Source organism: Haemaphysalis longicornis, unplaced genomic scaffold (assembly GCF_048455015.1).
Source record: "Haemaphysalis longicornis isolate Haplotype H1 unplaced genomic scaffold, Haemaphysalis longicornis Haplotype H1 scaffold_1, whole genome shotgun sequence".
NCBI classification, from domain to species: Eukaryota; Metazoa; Arthropoda; class Arachnida; order Ixodida; family Ixodidae; genus Haemaphysalis; species Haemaphysalis longicornis.
Genome location: NW_027526203.1, coordinates 355,806,826 through 355,823,366, shown reverse-complemented (window position 1 = coordinate 355,823,366; position 16,541 = coordinate 355,806,826). Strand labels below are relative to the sequence as shown.

Here is a 16,541-nt window from a genome sequence, read left to right as displayed (position 1 = left end):
TGAATCTGAACAGGGAGGTTGCACGTGCGGTTAGTAGAATTCGAGTATGCAGGTTGTACTCCTCGTGGCTGACCTAAATAGAGAGTAGGCTTCGTTTCGGAAGCCCCAGTCCCCTTCTATTCGTTCTTTGGGACCGTAAAAAGTAGCGTGTTGACGTCGCTGGAGGCCGAGGTTTGCGTCCGTTCCGTGGCGCTTCTTTGGCCCCCGCATGTGTAGACCGAGACTGCAGGTGCGTGAAGACGGTAGCGCGCGTCCCCCCTTCCCGTCGACGTGCGTGCGAGGCAGCGCCAGGCCACCTGGGCGTGGAGTCTCTTCTCACGCGATTCGGCGCTGCGACGGACGCGCGGGCGGCGCTTCGGCGTTGGCCGCACTGCGCCACTATGCGAGTCCGGGTGGTGCACACGAGTTTATGTCGTTTTCGCTCCCTTTTCCTGGCGGCGATGGCCGGCTCGATCGCGGCCATTACCGTGGCCCCCGTCGCGTGCCCGCCCAAGGAAGTGCGGCCGGCTCGTTCTCTCGAGACAATGGCGGCGCGCGTGGATTGGAACTCTGCGGCCCGTTTGTTTCACGTGCCGCAGCGCTAATTTCCGGTTTCGGGGGCTATTGTCAGCTTGTCCAGTTATTGGGTTGTGGAGTGCCCGTGTTTCGAACATTGGCTGATCGAATAGCTCGATTTGCCTGCCTGATTCCCGGCATTACTGATTTGGCTTTGTAGGGCCGTTGAAGGACCAGCGCACAAAGCCTGCAAATAGATAATTAAAGGGGACGGAAGGAATGAAAACCTCGGAATGAAATGTGGTGCTGTGTAGGTGAGGCCGTTATGCTGAGTGCTTGCACCGAAGAAAGGGTACGGGGCATGAGCAGGGCGTGGAGCAGCTGGCGTGTGTGCACGGCGTCGAGGTTGTCGGACGTGTCTTAGTAAAGACCGGGGATGCATGTTTACTTTTTTTAGTATACAGTAATGTAGCGTACGATTTAAAAAAGAAAATCAGATTGAATGGGGAGGCACCATTATGCAGGATTCGAACAGACTGGACGCGTATACTGTGTCCCGTAAACACGGAGAGGCTCGCTCGTGGCAGTTTATACCGCATTCGCGGGCACGGAAAGCGCATTCGGAGCGCGCGCGTTCTTTACACCACGCTGTAGCCGAAGGGAGGGGAGCTTCTTGTGGAGCCAATAAATGGAACCAGATTAAAACTACAATCCAATCGCGGTGCAGTGTCGGCCGGTTCGAATTGGTCGTCGCACGTTTTTCGGTGCCTTCGTTTTCACCGTTGTTTCATGGTTATGCTTTCTGCAGAGCTTTACGCTGCTGAAGTTAGTTGCACCTTCCTCCCACTCAAAATTCGAGAAATGACTAGCAGGGTGAGCGCAACCATGGCGCCGTCCCAAAGACACGTGCATCTCGGACCGGTGTATGCCCAGCACACGGGAAAGGCCGGCGGGTGCTCTGGCCGAGCACAGATGGGGGGCGAGGACGCCCTCACTGGGGCGCTAAGCCCTGGTGGCGACCAAGTAAACCCGCCTTTACGGTAACTTCGGCGCGAGTGCGAACTAGTGAACCGAAACGGCGCTGACCTATCGTTGCGTAAACCAAGTCAAGCACTGCCGGTGCCCCGTCTTTGGCCGAGATTGCGTCCGACGTTTTGTGCAACGGGGTTTGCTTAGCGATCCATTTCGGGCGTCCGAGGTATTTTGTTTACCGCGTATTCTCTATGGTGCGCACTCCCATCCACCAAAACCGATGGACTCCTGCAAAGGGTGCACCACTGCGCTCGGGGTATTACTGCGGTGAAGCTAGTATAACGGGGCCGCAAACGAACGGAGACGCACGAGTTTGTCGCAGGTGTGCACGGGAAACCGGGCTGCGCACGCGCTGTACTCATACTGAAAACAGTCGTGGCGCAGGCGCCGAGCGTTCGACCGATCGTTTGGGCTCCGGGGGATAATGTGATCGCACCGCCTTGCCAACAGTATTTTTTCGCCTTCGGTGCAAGTGAACGCAGCCCTGGGACGTCGCTGTGAAAGCATTTGCGGCCAACGAACACCCCTGAGCAAACAGCGGCTGCCCACGAGCGTGCACGTGTTCTATTCGTGTCGAGATTGCCCACAGCGAAGAGGGTAAAGCACGCCGCAGTGCGCTGCAGCCGTCGTTGTAACATTCTAAAAAGCTTTCGAACCGAATGTCCAGGTGGAATATTTGTGTGTGTGTGTGTGTGTGTGTGTGTGTGTGTGTGTGTGTGTGTGTGTGTGTGTGTGTGTGTGTGTGTGTGTGTGCGTGTGCGTGCGTGCGTGCGTGCGTGCGTGCGTGCGTGCGTGCGTCTTGTGTAAACCGTAAAAAATGGCAGAATCATCAAACGAAGGCAATATTGGTTCTGTGTTTTAAAAATTTGGATCACTCACCACGCAGTATCGTGAAAATGTCGCAGCAGGTGACGCAGCACGTCGCATTAGCGTCTTTCCTGTTTTTCATTTTTCTGTGGTTGGCAGGCAAAACGGAAACGATCAATAAAATATGCACAGTTTTTAAAATTTCAAGGGAAAAAGCCTGGATACTGTTGAATAGAAGCTAAATCGCTGTCCGACCCGCTGGTGGGAGGGGATGGGGTTTCTTAGGAGTCGCCTTGCGCCATTAAAAACCAAACATCATCATCATCATCTCTTAGGAGTACGAATCGGCGGAAGTCAAGAGCACGCGATACGTGGAATAACTACGTGGGTAGGTGGAGAAGCACTGTCGGCAGCTCTGTATGGTGAATGCATGATTAAAACCTCTCTCCCAAAGCATATCTGCCCGAGTGGGGTTCGAGGTAGGTTAACCTCGCTCTTTCTTTAGGGTCACACACTTGTAGAGAGAGAGAGAGAGAGAGAGAGAGAGAGAGAGAGAGAGAGAGAGAGAGAGAGAGAGAGAGAGAGAGAGAGAGAGAGAGAGAGAGAGAGAGAGAGAGAGAGAGAGAGAGAGATTAATGAAAGCTGAGCAAGTATATACACTTTCCAGGTGTGCTGGCTTTTTAAATAAAATTATGAAATACAACACGTATGCACATTTCGGGCGCTGGCCTTCGCCGTTGTGCAGTGCAGCAATCTTGCGCTCGATTTTCCTTACGCAGTCTCAGCGTGGAAAGGGCAAGGTCAGTGTTTCAAATCGCCCCCAGGCTGCCGAGAATGTGACATTTTGTTTGCTTAGACTTGCACCCTACTCGTGCTACCAGCTGCAGCGTACTGTTGCAACATTGATGCGCATAGCTCTCCTGGTGTTGTGACGACGAAGAGAGCGTCGATAGTGTCGTGACTGGTCTGAAAGGGAAAGTTCGTGAGGAGTTGCGAAATTGATGGTGCGTGAAAGAGAAATTCCCCCAGTTGCATTGACACGCGTTATCAACAGGGGAGGGTCGAACCGTTTCGTCGTTAACCGGTAACCGTTATTTATTTTTCCGGTTCGGTTCGTTTCCGATTCGGCACCTAACTTTGCACGCAGTGTCCCCAGCAGGAACAATTCCAACGCACGAAAAATGCGCAAAAGGGTATCCCTAAACCTTGCTTCGCTGCTGCTGATTTTCAGCGTTGTGGCGTTTTAACATTTTGCCCATTAGCGCGCTTTACGCATTCGGCCTCGCATTCTCTAGTGGCGCAGCCGCAGTATGCGTATGCTGTTTGCGTATGCTATGCGTATGCTATATGCGTATGCGTATGCTACGGGCGCTTTGGCGGCGGCACTTCCCGAACACGCACCGGGAAGTGCCGCCGCCAAAGCGCCCGTGAAAATAACACTTTGTCCACGCGGTTGCTTTCCTCACGTGTGGGCTGGCCTGGCGCTCCGTGCAGCTTGCCGAACAATGCAGTGGCTGCTCCCAGAGTCGTTAGAGGGGCCGTGAAGACAAAATACAAGTTTTTTTTTTCTTCTTCTAAAGACTGCTTTGCCCGGTAATAAAAATGGCATCCATTTTATCGCATGCTTCAAGCCAGTGTTGCGGAATGTGCAGCCCCATTTCATTCCAATTCCATTCTCAGCAAGTAAATTTCTGCAATTCCATTCCTTTCAATTCCGCGGAATGCCAAAATTTTGCCTATTACCACTCCTGGAATGGCCGGGAAGTTCAACTGCACTCCTGTAATTCCTCAACGTAGAAGTTACTTCTTGGTAGCTGTATCGAGACCTACCGACGTAACATAGCGCTGTCGTTATCAGACTCGTTGAGAACTGCAAAAATATGCATGCACGTCGCCAAAGTCTACGGATGGCAGCGGTTTGGTGGCGTCGCGTGTAGAGAAGGATGTACGTATAAAAAAAAAACTATGGGGACTCCCGTGCTTTTTTCTTGTGGTGCGAGAATGTGGGAGTATCACTGCTGTTTGAGTTATGTCGCCGAGTTGGGTCGCTAACTTTTGTGTCGCTCAGTTTCGTGCTGCTGAGTTTAACGTTGCTAAGTGTGTGATGTCGCGAAACATGCAACACTACTAACAGACCATATTCCGACATTTCCATCATTACCATTTTTTCTCTTCTTTTTTTTTTTTTTTTTGTTATAACCAATCGCTCTTGTCAGACTTGTGTTCAGGATTAACGTCAGGCAACTTTATCGTTCTGCTTTACGACGTGCCAGGCAACGCCAAACTCATTGTACGTGAAGCTGCGGGTACCAGTTGAGGGCGTTAGACCTCAAAGCGTGACGTTAGGCATACACGCATCCACCTCTCCCTCGCCAGCCGTTCGACTGGTTACATTTCGACATTTTCACACCTTTTCCTAGGCCACCGGTCACTCTTTCACCAATAAAGATTTATAACACATCATCGCCCTTTTTTGCTCAGCTGCATCTCGCGTAGCCAATGGTGACGTCAGGCCGGCGCATGCTCGCGTTCGCAGCAGTGCGATAGAGACGGCGGCCAACGCATACCCGAAGGTCGACACAGATCCGCTTTCGGAGCCAGTGCATAGCCACATCGTAGCTTGTTTGAATTTTGCGCCCACGTTTCTGGCGTAACGCAAATGCGGGGACAGTGCGTTTAGCGCCACCTGAGCCGTGTAATGCTTGAGCGAGGCTCACCCTATGAAAAGCTCCCCTGAATGTCACCTTCCCCTCTGCACCGCCTGCCAGCAGTCCGCGTCATGCATTTGATAACGCGTGTTCTGTGCGCGGAGTAAAGCATGTAAGCGTTAAATTAAAAGCGAGCTCCTGAGCTGCAATGTTGAAGCGTGAAGGGGTGACAAAAATTCCCCGCATTTCCCCGAGGGGAAGAATGTGAAAGTGCGAATGCACGAGTTGAATTTGCGCGGTTCGGTAATGTTCGCGAAAGAGAGATCACACACACACACACACACAACTACAAAGAAAGAAAGATGCATTTATTCACAGACACCTATTTGTGTTGTCGTTGTACTTGATTGCTAGAGCGGATCTCAGCTTTGAAATTTCGTGTCAGTACTCCTTTAAGCAGGTGCATTAGCCCTTCTCACGCCCGATTCTTGGCCAATCCCCCACGTGGGTGTGTGCCATGTCAGCGGCCAGGCAGCGCGCGCCCATCTCCCCCCGTTGCCAAGGAAGACGAGGAGATTCCTGGCCAATCCCCCACGTGGGTATGTGCCTTGTCAGCGGCCAGGCTGCGCGCGCCCATCTCCACGTGCGCGGACATCGCCGGTGGACGCAGGTTCAGGGTCGCTTAAGAAGTGCATTGCACTTAATACCATCCCGGCACAGTTGTCAGCGTTCTGAAATAACGTGACCGCTCTGACGTTTGACCGTGTCGCAGTCGCGCCCAATTCGTTGAATCGTATTTTATTTGGGCACATTACGTTTTATCTGAGGCTGAAAACGGGCATTTAAAATGTTGCTCATTTATGCTACCCAGGAAGATGAGATCTACGGCAGCGGAGGTTGGAATTTCCATGGCGGGGAAGAGTGGCCGCGCTTGCTGCTGCAGGTTTTGGCGATTGCGCGGCTGCGGAATATGATGGTAGTCGCGCGGAGCATTCGCTTTGGCGCACCTTCAGTGCCAGGAACATTTTACCTACATTTTAACTACTTTCATCCACGAGATGACATCAGCCGCCGAAAAACTATAGAGAGCGATTGGCTGCTTGGGTTGCAGCGATGCTGGTTCAAGAGCCGGCTCTACTGTAGGTCGCAACCTAAGGTCAACACAGCTAGTCTAAAAACTCGTCCTATTCCATTCCAACTCAATTCCGGGCAAAATGCGCCAAATTCCATTCTCATTCCATTCAGGGGTCGTGAAAAAGTGGAAGGAATCCGGAGCCATTCCAATTCTGAAGTGATAACTCCGCAATACTGCTTCAAATAAATAATCTAGTTATTAGGAAAAACGAATGAAGCACGTGGAAACTCCCCAGCCACTTTCTACCCGTTTTTCTGTGACGTCACAGAATCTTGTTTGTGTGATTGGCGGCTGCCGACAAAAGCCAGCGCCATGAAATTACTGGGAGATTGTAGTGGGGCCTCTAGTTCCGTTTGATCGTAGCACTTGAATACCAACGTGCTGTCAAACCGCTGATAACTGCGTTTTTAGTGCTGGCTTTCACGGCGCCACTGCTGTCACTATTTCGTCACTGCTGACGTAGTATAGCGCGAAATTTGAAAGTCCCTCAATATTTATCTTGATTTTTTTTTACTCGGTTGGAAAACGTCTTTATTGCTTCTATAGCGTCTATAGAGCTGAATGAGTTACCAAAGGGTAGTTCTTTCAAGTCAAACAAAAAGGTTGTATTTTGTCTTCATGGCCCCTTTAACGGTGGACGCGCATCTCTTGTTCTGGTTTGTAGAGGGGACAAAAAATGGATGGCTCTCATCTGCTCAGCGAAAGTGGCCAAGAAAAGGGCGCGAAAATAATGCGGATGTAAAAGAGTTAAAGAAGAAAACGTGCGGAAAGATGACAAATAAACATAAGGCATCAGTTTAAGTGCTTTATTCTTACTCTCACAAGTCGAGAAAAAATCAGCGCACTGTAGAGAGTGAAGGCGCCTTCGTTGCTCAGTATCCCCCCATGTTTCGCCACGTGGTGGAATGCTTTCGTATTTCGAAACACTTTTGCATTTCCAAAGGATCCTTATTTTTCTTTTCTTTGTGTTTTCTGTTCAATTGCGCTGTAGCCCATTCGAAAGGACGACGTATGCGCCCTCCCCACCCTCTTCCTCCCTCCCTTCCTCGCAGGCCCTCCCATAATTGCGTGAAGGATGGCGGCCCGTCAGGGGTAATCCGGAAAAAGGTTCTTTAGAGCCTATGAGCTGCGACATGTTTTCCTGAAAAAGGTGTACATTTGCCGGTGTGAATACTTAAAAATAGTTGCTCGCCGTGGTGCCGTTCTGTGTATTCCGTTCGTCTCGTTGGCACGCACAAGGCGCCGCAAGTGTCCCCCATTCCTGCAAGTAGGAAACGTGCCCTGTGAGCTGGAGCACGTGTTCCGGTCTCGAGCCGTACTGTTGTGTCCCGGCGGGGACGCCACCTTGTACGCGTGCACATTGGGGGGGATTTCTAGCTCTGTGGACAGGCCTGCATGCGCGCTCCAGCCGTTGGCGCGCGGATGAATGCCGATGGCGCGCTAATCTCCCGCGCTCGACCTGGTCCAGCCGCTGTCTTCCGCATCCCTAGCGGCCGCCGGGTCCGGAGGCCGGCGTGCTCAAATATTTGTGCGACCTTCTGGGGTCCACCGTGTCGCCTTTCAGTGCGTCGTGTGAAGACATCCTCTTCGGGGCGTGCTCCTTCCTCCTCCCCGGAGCGGCAGCGAGTGGTAATCCAATCTATGCGCTCTCCCCGTCCTTCGTCTCTCGCGGCTTGTAGCGGCTGCACGGGATCGGGTCGTGCGCTGGCCCGCGTCGGCTCGACTGGCCTCCATCGGCGGCCGAGTCCAGTGGATACGCGGCCAGGGACCTCCTAATTTTAACGCCAGCGCTGCATTCTCGGTCGGCGTACGTGTCGCGAGCCTGCGCGGCATTTAATGTTTTCTTCCTTAGCGCGCGCTTCCTCCAAAATAGGCTCCGACCGTCCTTGTCTCTGCTTCGGAGACGCCGCGGCTATTTTTGGCCCTCTAGAGCTGTGGCGCCGCCGCTATTCAATGGCCCCGTGGTTGGCCGCCACCCGGGCTGCCGCCGACGACGAATGCGCCTTGTTTTGCCCAGCGGCCGATTCTTCCGGAGACGACGAGTCGCCTCGGCCATAAACGCTGGCGCGGCGCCGGGGCTTCTTTGCCGCCGGGAGGGGAGAGGGCGCGCGGCTGTGATTGCGCCCCCGCCGTGCCGCTGAGTGTTGTCGTCGGCGGCCGTAATCGATTTCATTCCCTCCTCGGTTGAGCCGAACGGCCTTTCAGTTCGCATCAAAAACAGTGGCGCCGGCCCCTCTCGGTGCGCGCGAGCTCGGCCTCGCCGGCGGCTGCTCGTGTCACCCAGGTCGCTCACGCCGGTAGCCGGCCGCGGCTCGCATCGCCAGCAAGCTGTGCTGCCCACAGCGAGAGTAGGAGTTCCGGAGCGCCCCCGCTAGAACCTCCGGGTGTTTCCCCTTTCTCTGCTGGGTCGCCCACGAATGCCGCCTTGGCCCGTTGAGCCGATTGGTCGCTGGTTGGTTGGTCCAACGCCGGAGAGAGCTGCCTTCACACTCGCGTACACCCACACTCCGAGCAAGAAATGCGGGAGGCGCGCCCACTTTCTCCGTCTCGCGCACACACGGAAATGCATAGTGTGAAGCTGTAGATACGCGGCATTCTTTACGCTACAAAATGTGGGCCGTTCACGTTCCCCACATTGAGAAGATATTCAAATGCACTTGGTTACCCTTCGTAAATTTCCCTTAAAAAAAGACAGCACCGGGGCTTGAACCCACGCAGGCAAGCCGATGCATTTTACCTCCAACGGCATGTCTCCAAACAGGAAGCTCGCTTTAGCAAAGCGCCATGCTGTTATGTCATCGTGGCTGCGTGTCACGCGTCCGAATGGCATCGGCGCAGTTGCTGAGACCCGCGGCTTCTACTGTTTCGTAATGTGCCCCCAGGCGTTTGTCACGGTTTGTGGGGGATGGGGAACGCAACACGTATGAACGGAAACAAGATGCCGCTTCTAATTGTATCGTGCATGGCTCTGGTGAGCGTAGATTCCGGTCCTGTAGGCACCACGAAATGCTGCAGCTCCGAGCGCAGTCATTTAGCTTTGAATCTGTCGCGTGGACATGCGGCTTGGCGCTTCTTCGCGTTGCTCTGTTCGAACAACCTTTTCGGTGATGTCACAGCTTTAAAGGAGCCATGAAGAGAAAACAAAAGTTTGTTTTATTCGAAAGATTAGGTGTTTCATAGTACCCCAAGCGCTTTCCCGGAAGCAAATGATGCTTTATTCACTGAGAAAGAGGCAATTTAAGCCAAAATTTTAAATCTCCCGCTAAAATTGAACATTCCGTGACGTGTACAATGGCGTCATAGAGCCGGTCCATGAAACAGATACTTAGTATGTCGACTCCATATCGCACCCACACGCGGGAGTCGATCGAGACGGCGGCCATTTTAAAAATACTAGTAAAACCTAGTGCACCCGCAGCCCTAGTCATGGAATCGCCTGATCCGGAGAACAAAACTCTCGCCGAGGAGCTCGGGCTTGCATTTAACAACCTCACACCACTAAAACGCTCAATGCTTCTAAGTGCACGAGCGGCAAGAGTTGTGGGATACTCGGTGGACGGGAAAGCGACCATTCCGCGATAGCCACAACAGACGAACGCCCAGCCGTCGGCACCGCTGCCTCGTCAGCCCCGTCGCGACGGACGAATATAGACTGGTACGTATGTGCCGTATTTTGATTACGGTTAATAATAGTTCAATTTCAGTAGCAGTATCACTTATGCCAGTTGGCCGGTGTCGTGTATGGAAAGCCGTTCGCGCGAGCTCTCTGCTTCGACCAGAAAGATACGAGCGTCAATGCGCGGTGTTTACGGCATTTTTTTCCCCAAGGTCAGAGCGATTTGACGAAGTCGGCGACGAGCGCCAGCATGTCCCAGGAGTGAGCTAACGTAAGGGTCCCTGCCGTAATCACTTCCTCGGAAATGAAGCGAGCACACTCGTACTTCCTTTAGCTCTCTTTCTCCTCCGTTTGCAAAGTTCACAAAACGTAGCCACTTGCTTCGCCTAGGTTCGTCGTTGGGCAGCACATGAAAGGAGATCTCCTCACCGGCGGGGATGTCGCACTCCCTCGACGATTTGCCCGTACTACATGGGCATTTCAAAACGCAGCAACGAAATTTCATTGTAAAGTACTCGAACAACTGAAGTTTTCAGTGGTTGTAAACTGGAAACGAGCTCGTAACGACAGCAGCAAGCCAACACCATTCGAAACTTACGCGACGACTGGCACTATCTCGTCGCTTCTTGCTGTTCCTTACTCCCGTCGTTTCTATTTTTACCTTTGCTGGTTGGCGATATGACGGCCAACCTCCTGTGAAGGGATTACGATACGAAGCAAGGTCGCGGCTGTGCGTGCTGGAACGGTTCGTTGGCCCCGAAGAGCCTCGAACCCGAAAATTCGTCTGCGCGACAGCGAGATGTCGAGCTCGGCCGGCGCTAGTTTCGTATGCATTGGCGCACACGCTTGCGTGTTTGTTCGGACCTTCAACCGTTTACTCCACCGTTCTTTGTCATAAAAAGAATGTGCAGTATGTTTCACGGGCATTTAGCTCGCTATGCAAACTGTAAGCCCTGCCTAACATGCGTTTGCTTTTGCCGGCCTCCGCCAATCGCAGAGCATTCCCAAGTGACATCACAGGTTCTGTTGCGGAAAATGAGCTGGTGGGTCGCATGGTCATTTCCTTTTTTCCTAATTATGTAGCTTATTTGAGCGAAGTTTGCGTTATAAGTGGTGTCGTTATGGTTCTAACGAGGCAATCTTTCGAATGAACCAAACTTGTGTTTTCTCTTCATGGCTCCTTTAAGTATGGGTAGTACTTCGTTGCTCTGGCTCTGCTAGTGTAATGAACAATGCATTGAGTACAGCTCCATCTTTGAACTTCCGTTATAGTGCACGTACATTCTTCTCTCTTTGTTTGCGTTTCTGGTTCTAGCGAAACTTAGACGCTTTCAAATGCAGCTGCTAAATTCGTTTCGCCGGGTGAATGCATCGTACTGGTGTTGTTGGTTCAAGTCTGATCATTGTTTAAGTGCAATCTTTCACCTATTGTCAGGTCGCAGTACCGGCTTATGTCGCAGAGGCACTTTCGACGCGCATCACGAAACAGCGCTAACAGAGAGTTTCACTAGTCCGTCTGTTCCGTCGTGTAGTTACCGTGTTGACCGGGACCCGTCTGGGCATTTGTGCATTCGTCGTGGTAGGGGCCCGGGATTAGTTCCGCGGACCGGCCTTTGCCATGTCCGCGCATTCGCCACGGTGTGGTTCGCCTTCTCGCCCTTCCGCGCGCCAAACGCAGACAAGTCCCGGTAATCACGGTAACTACGTACACGACGGAACAGACGGGCTGCTGAAACTCTCCAATTTCTGAGCGCACCAGCAGCGAAGCTCTAAAGCAAGCGGAGGCGTGTTTCCGCACCTGTTCTTCGCTCCTTTTTGTTGATCTTGGGTTTAACGCGCCGAAGCTACACCTGGGCTATGAGCTACGGCGCGCCGCACCGTAGTGGAGGGCTCCGCATTAATTTTGACCACCCGATGGTGTTTAACGGGCGCTTAAGCCTCTACTCACGAGCGTTTCCGCTTTCCTCCATCAGAAGAGCAGGCACCTCGGCCGGGCTAGAACCCGCGTTGTTGGGCTGAGGATAGCACAACGCCTTAGACACTGAGCAACCGCGGGAGGTTTGCTCCTTTTTGTTATAAATGCTCGTTGAAGCGTAGCTGCAGCGACCCTCTCACCGCTCTACATCGGCCACTGCTTTAAAGAGACGAGAAAAAGAAAACACGCTCGAATGTCGCCCGCAGTCTCGTCTGCTTTTGCTTCCTGTAAAGCGTGCTTTGCCTGCTTCGCTCAGGTGTTGTGCGGCGAAACGGGCCCTTACCGGCCGGGGAAGATGGGGGTATGCGTGGTCTGCGGAAAAGAAACAGAAACTATGCGGCACATAGTGTTAGAATGTGAGGGTATCCATCCAAACCTACAAGAGGGAAATATTCCAGAAGCCCCAGCATTTGAGGGTAGCACAGAGGAAATTAACTTCAAGGTTGTCAAGGGGACGAAAAGATTAGAATTCTGGTGGACGAAAAGCAGAGAGGAGAATATTGCCTAGGACAGTTACCACCTGTAACAGAAAAAAAAGTATTTTGTGCCTAATAGGCCTTTTGTGCCTGCCCTAAGCAGCGCTAGTATTAAACCAAGAGTATAAAACATAGGTATATTAGACCTCTTTGGTAACATGACATGTCATCACCCTGCTACAAAGGGGAAACCAGTAGCAATCATCATCATCACGGGAAGTAGAAAAAAAGGTGCGGAATAACGCGGCGGGCACATGACCAGCGATGGGATTGCTACGCCAATTACGCCAAACTGTGCCATAAGGCAAATCCTGATACACCTTGCCACATTTCGAGTAACCCGCGCCGACCCTTGCTGCTCCTTATTTGCACTTAGGAAACTAAACCGCTCGGGCTCATAGTACCTTGCAATCGAGAGTGACGTCATTCATTACATGCCCACGCAGCCCTTCTTTCATGTAAAATGAAGGGGGGATAGCAAGAAACGCATGCACACACACACAAAAGAAGAGACAAGTGGTTGTGTAGCCTGCTTCCATTTCTTTGTCTTTCGGTTCATAGTATTGGGTCAGAAATATGTAACCAAATGCCGTGTGTTTTAGATAACTGCTATCTCCTAAAAATTCCTCTCACAATTCCTGCTTGCAGGACACCGGTTGTTTATTTGGTTTGAAATGGAGCAGGCTCAAATAGGTTCCCAAAGTGTCCTTTCTGCAGTTATCCCTGTCCTTAAGTTTTTATCCTCCGGTAGGTCACGCTATCCCTTTCCTCTTTATTCTCTGCAATGCTTCACTGGTACGAGGGACGAGAATATATAGTGTGCGCTGCTCATGTCCCTCATGCCGTAACCTGCTGCAGCTTACTACCCTGGTCATATACGAGCATCTGAGACCTGTGCAGAAGCCTCACTTCACTTGCTGTGTGTTTCAGCCCTTTGCTCTAGTAGTCTCGACCCCAGTATCACCCACCAGGCTTTCAGAAAAAATAACTCTTCACGTTGCTGCAAAGAACCGAACACGGTTCCTCTTTTTTTCTGCCATAAAACTAGACTGCTATGACTACTAATACTACTACGACTACTACTACTACTACTACTACTACTACTACTACTACTACTTTATACTTCTCAAATTTTTGCTTCTCTGTGGAGCTTGGTTGCTTTGAGGAGAAGCGGATGCTATGACTGCTGATATTACAAAAAAAAAAAAACGTTTTATGCAAAGATTTTGTGGGGTTAACCTTTATCATGACAATCTTAGGTGCTCCGAATTTGACATTTGCCGGCATTCCTAGTGTTTTCAGAAGCTTATATTCAACTCTTTCATATTATTTTAAATCTTGTATTTTGTTGCTCAAATATTCTTTAACTTGCTTGTTTGGGTCATGAAATCTTGCAGTGTTTATTTCAGATTACACTTTAGCAGTGTGAAATTAAGTTTGAATCACTATATTTCTGTACTTCACAAAATAATATTGCTTGTTAGTTGATGAAAAGTAAAGCCCTGTCTACTTTCTAGGGGATAGCCACACTTGGTAATTAGATGATTATTTGAGGCTTTTGTTTATATTTTTGTTATAACTATTTGTAGAGTTGCTTTCAAACGGCCATTAAGCGTCGCAAGAGCTGTATGCATTGCTAAATGACGTGCTGAACTTCCTTAACCAGCATTGTGCTATGATCTCTGGGGCATTCAAAGTTTGTCCCTGTTAATTTGTGCAGGAGACAATCTGCAGGCTTGCAATGCGGAGCGCAACTTGATATCTGTAAATCTTAGTAATTGAAAGTAAGATGCGTTGCGTCAGTATTGAGGGGAATTTAGAGGGAGCAAATCATCTGCACTGCATTTTGAACATTTTTACATATGTCTGGTATAGAGAGATGCAACCATTCTGCCTATGGTGGTTTCTGTATTGTGTTTTGAAGCAAAATGTTTCAGTAATTTCATGCATGTAAATGGTGTTTCAAAAGTACTGTTTCTTGCTTGGCCCATTTGCAGCCGGGCTGTCCTTAGTGGGAGGTGTCAGCGATGCACAAGGGATAATAGTTTGTTGCCCCGTGGCAAAACAGTATAATTAAAAGCATTTTTTTGGTTTTTATGCCGTGTGCTGCCTTTTTTCATATTACGTGAATAATGTTTTGGGGAGGTGGGAGGGGTGGGGGAGGGGCTTTTTTTTCTTGTTGTCTTTTCAAATTTTCTAGCTTGAGATACACGAGAATGCTCGTATGCACTATAAACTTGTAACAGTGCTGTTGAGATTGTGTGTGCCTTTGCCCTTGGTGCCTTTGTGCCACTCATAGAGCCCACAACCTTTTCTTTTCCAGTGCGGCTTCATGACAGTATACAAGAGGAAGGATACCACTATCTAATTTTTGACCTGTGAGTTTCTTTCTTGGTGCATGGAAAGTGTGTTTGCCACCTCGCTAGCTATAAGCATTTTGTAGAGGAGTTTCCTCATTTCTCTCGAATGTATATACCGGAGTGCGCTAATTTAGACATGCACAGTATAGGGAATGCGGTACTCGTGATCTCATCTAGAATTTAGAAGCAGCAACACCTGAAAGGTAGAAAGGTACTGCACTGTTAGCTCTTGCAGCTTGTTAATAATGGCTGAGCTGCTGATTTGCCAGAATGCTGTCATAAACTTGGATTGCACCATGCTGTATCTCCTGTGCTGTAAAACTGGAACTTACTAAGATAGTTGGAGAAGTTAAACATGCATAGGCTGGCTTGTGCACATCTATATGTGCTTCCAATTGTGTGTGGACGGTTGGATGGTTTCTATAAACCTGGAAAAATATCGAAAAATTGTAATTTTTACTGATATTGACTGCACTCTTGAAAGCGGGTTTTTCATCTGGGCCTCAAGTCTTTTATCAGCAAGCTTCTTGCTCACGGTCCATTTATATACATAGAATGCTAAGAGAGTTTGGCTTGCAGAGACAAGTTTTGGACTATCTTGTATATATGCAACCAACTTCTATGCTTTCATTCTGTTGTGTAACAGCTGTGAGAAAGGGTTTCCTGGAGGCTTTGGCTTTCCCACTATGAACAAGCTAGGCCAATACTGATGTAAAATGCTGATGGTGGTGATGGGCATGAGAAAAATTACCTTAGGAGAAACATGCAAGCAGCGTGGTAAAGTACTGGGTGGTAATGATAATTTAAACGTCAGAATATTGACTCCAAGACCATCTGTAACAAGCACTGATATGGCAGCTGTTGTGCAAGCGGGGAAAAGCCCTCACTGGTTTTCCAGCAGGTCTGGCTGACCTGCCGAAAAACTGATGAGGCCTGGAAAGGCGACTAAAGCTTTGGGTATTAAGGATGGCACAGCCAAATGCTTTATTCCCACTATCGGAATTACACAGGCGGGCCGAGGGAAGATTGAGCAATAACTGGAACATTTAAAACTGAAGCGCCGGTTGCACCGATGTCAGTGTGGCGGATAGTATGGCTGAAAGTAACGACAGCGTGCACCAGCTTGCATGGACCTACTCGTTTCGGGGTGTTGCTCGCCTTGGGTATTCAATGGGCTCGCTGTTTGCTTATATTTTTTGCCATTTTACACTTCGTTGAATTGGAGTGCGATTTTGGCGCAGGTTAAAGGTCCCTAGGCAGCCTAAATTAATTCGTAGCCCTCCACTATGGTGCCCCTCGTAGCCCAGGTGGGGCTTCACCATGATACCCGCCTTTTTATAAAATTGAGGTGCACCAGTGCTGTTGACAGAAGGTTGCAAAGCATGGTGGCATTAGCAGTCAAAGGAAAGCCCATTTTCACCAATAAAACATTGCTTAGATGCAAAGGTAGAAATAATTGAGGTTTTATGCGACCATGTTACCTCTGGCACCATGGCAGAGGGCTGCCTATAATTTATGCTGCCTGGGGATCTGTTTATGCACTGAAATTATATATACGGGGCGTTATTGTTTTTCTACTCCATCAGAAAAACTGCTGCTATGGCTTAGAACATGGTTTCTCAAAGTGGGTTCCGCGGAACCTAGGGGTTCCGCAGGCCCCTCCTCAGGGTTCCGCGAGCCACTGATAAATTTTCCCTGGTTCCGCAGTCGCAAAGTCTTATATGGTGAACTTGAGGTGCGATCGATCTAAGGAACCTCCATTACTCACGCCCGAGTGTCAGTAAGCACATCTCGGCGCATAACAGAAACGCGCGAGCTGCGCAATAAATCTCGCCAGCAGCTTGTAGCCAGCCAGACTCCGAAAACGGGCCACGTGGTTAAACTATTGCACTTGAATCTCGGTCTTATATTACCCCCATGCGCATTTCTCCTGTTTGGAGATAGGTGCCGCTAGCGTACGCATTTGCGTAAAGTCGACAGGGAAAAAAAAAACGATA

The 16,541-nt window shown here is 50.2% G+C and overlaps 1 protein-coding gene across 1 annotated transcript in view; it reads left to right on the top strand.

The window, feature by feature from the left end:
- The window catches only part of Camkii (Calcium/calmodulin-dependent protein kinase II), a gene marked incomplete in the record, with an annotated part of 218,706 nt that overhangs the window by 134,949 nt on the left and 67,216 nt on the right, over positions 1–16,541 (top strand). Inside the window, 1 exon segment of the mRNA XM_077686096.1 lies at positions 14,508–14,562. Within this exon segment, the coding sequence (XP_077542222.1) occupies positions 14,508–14,562 (55 nt within the window).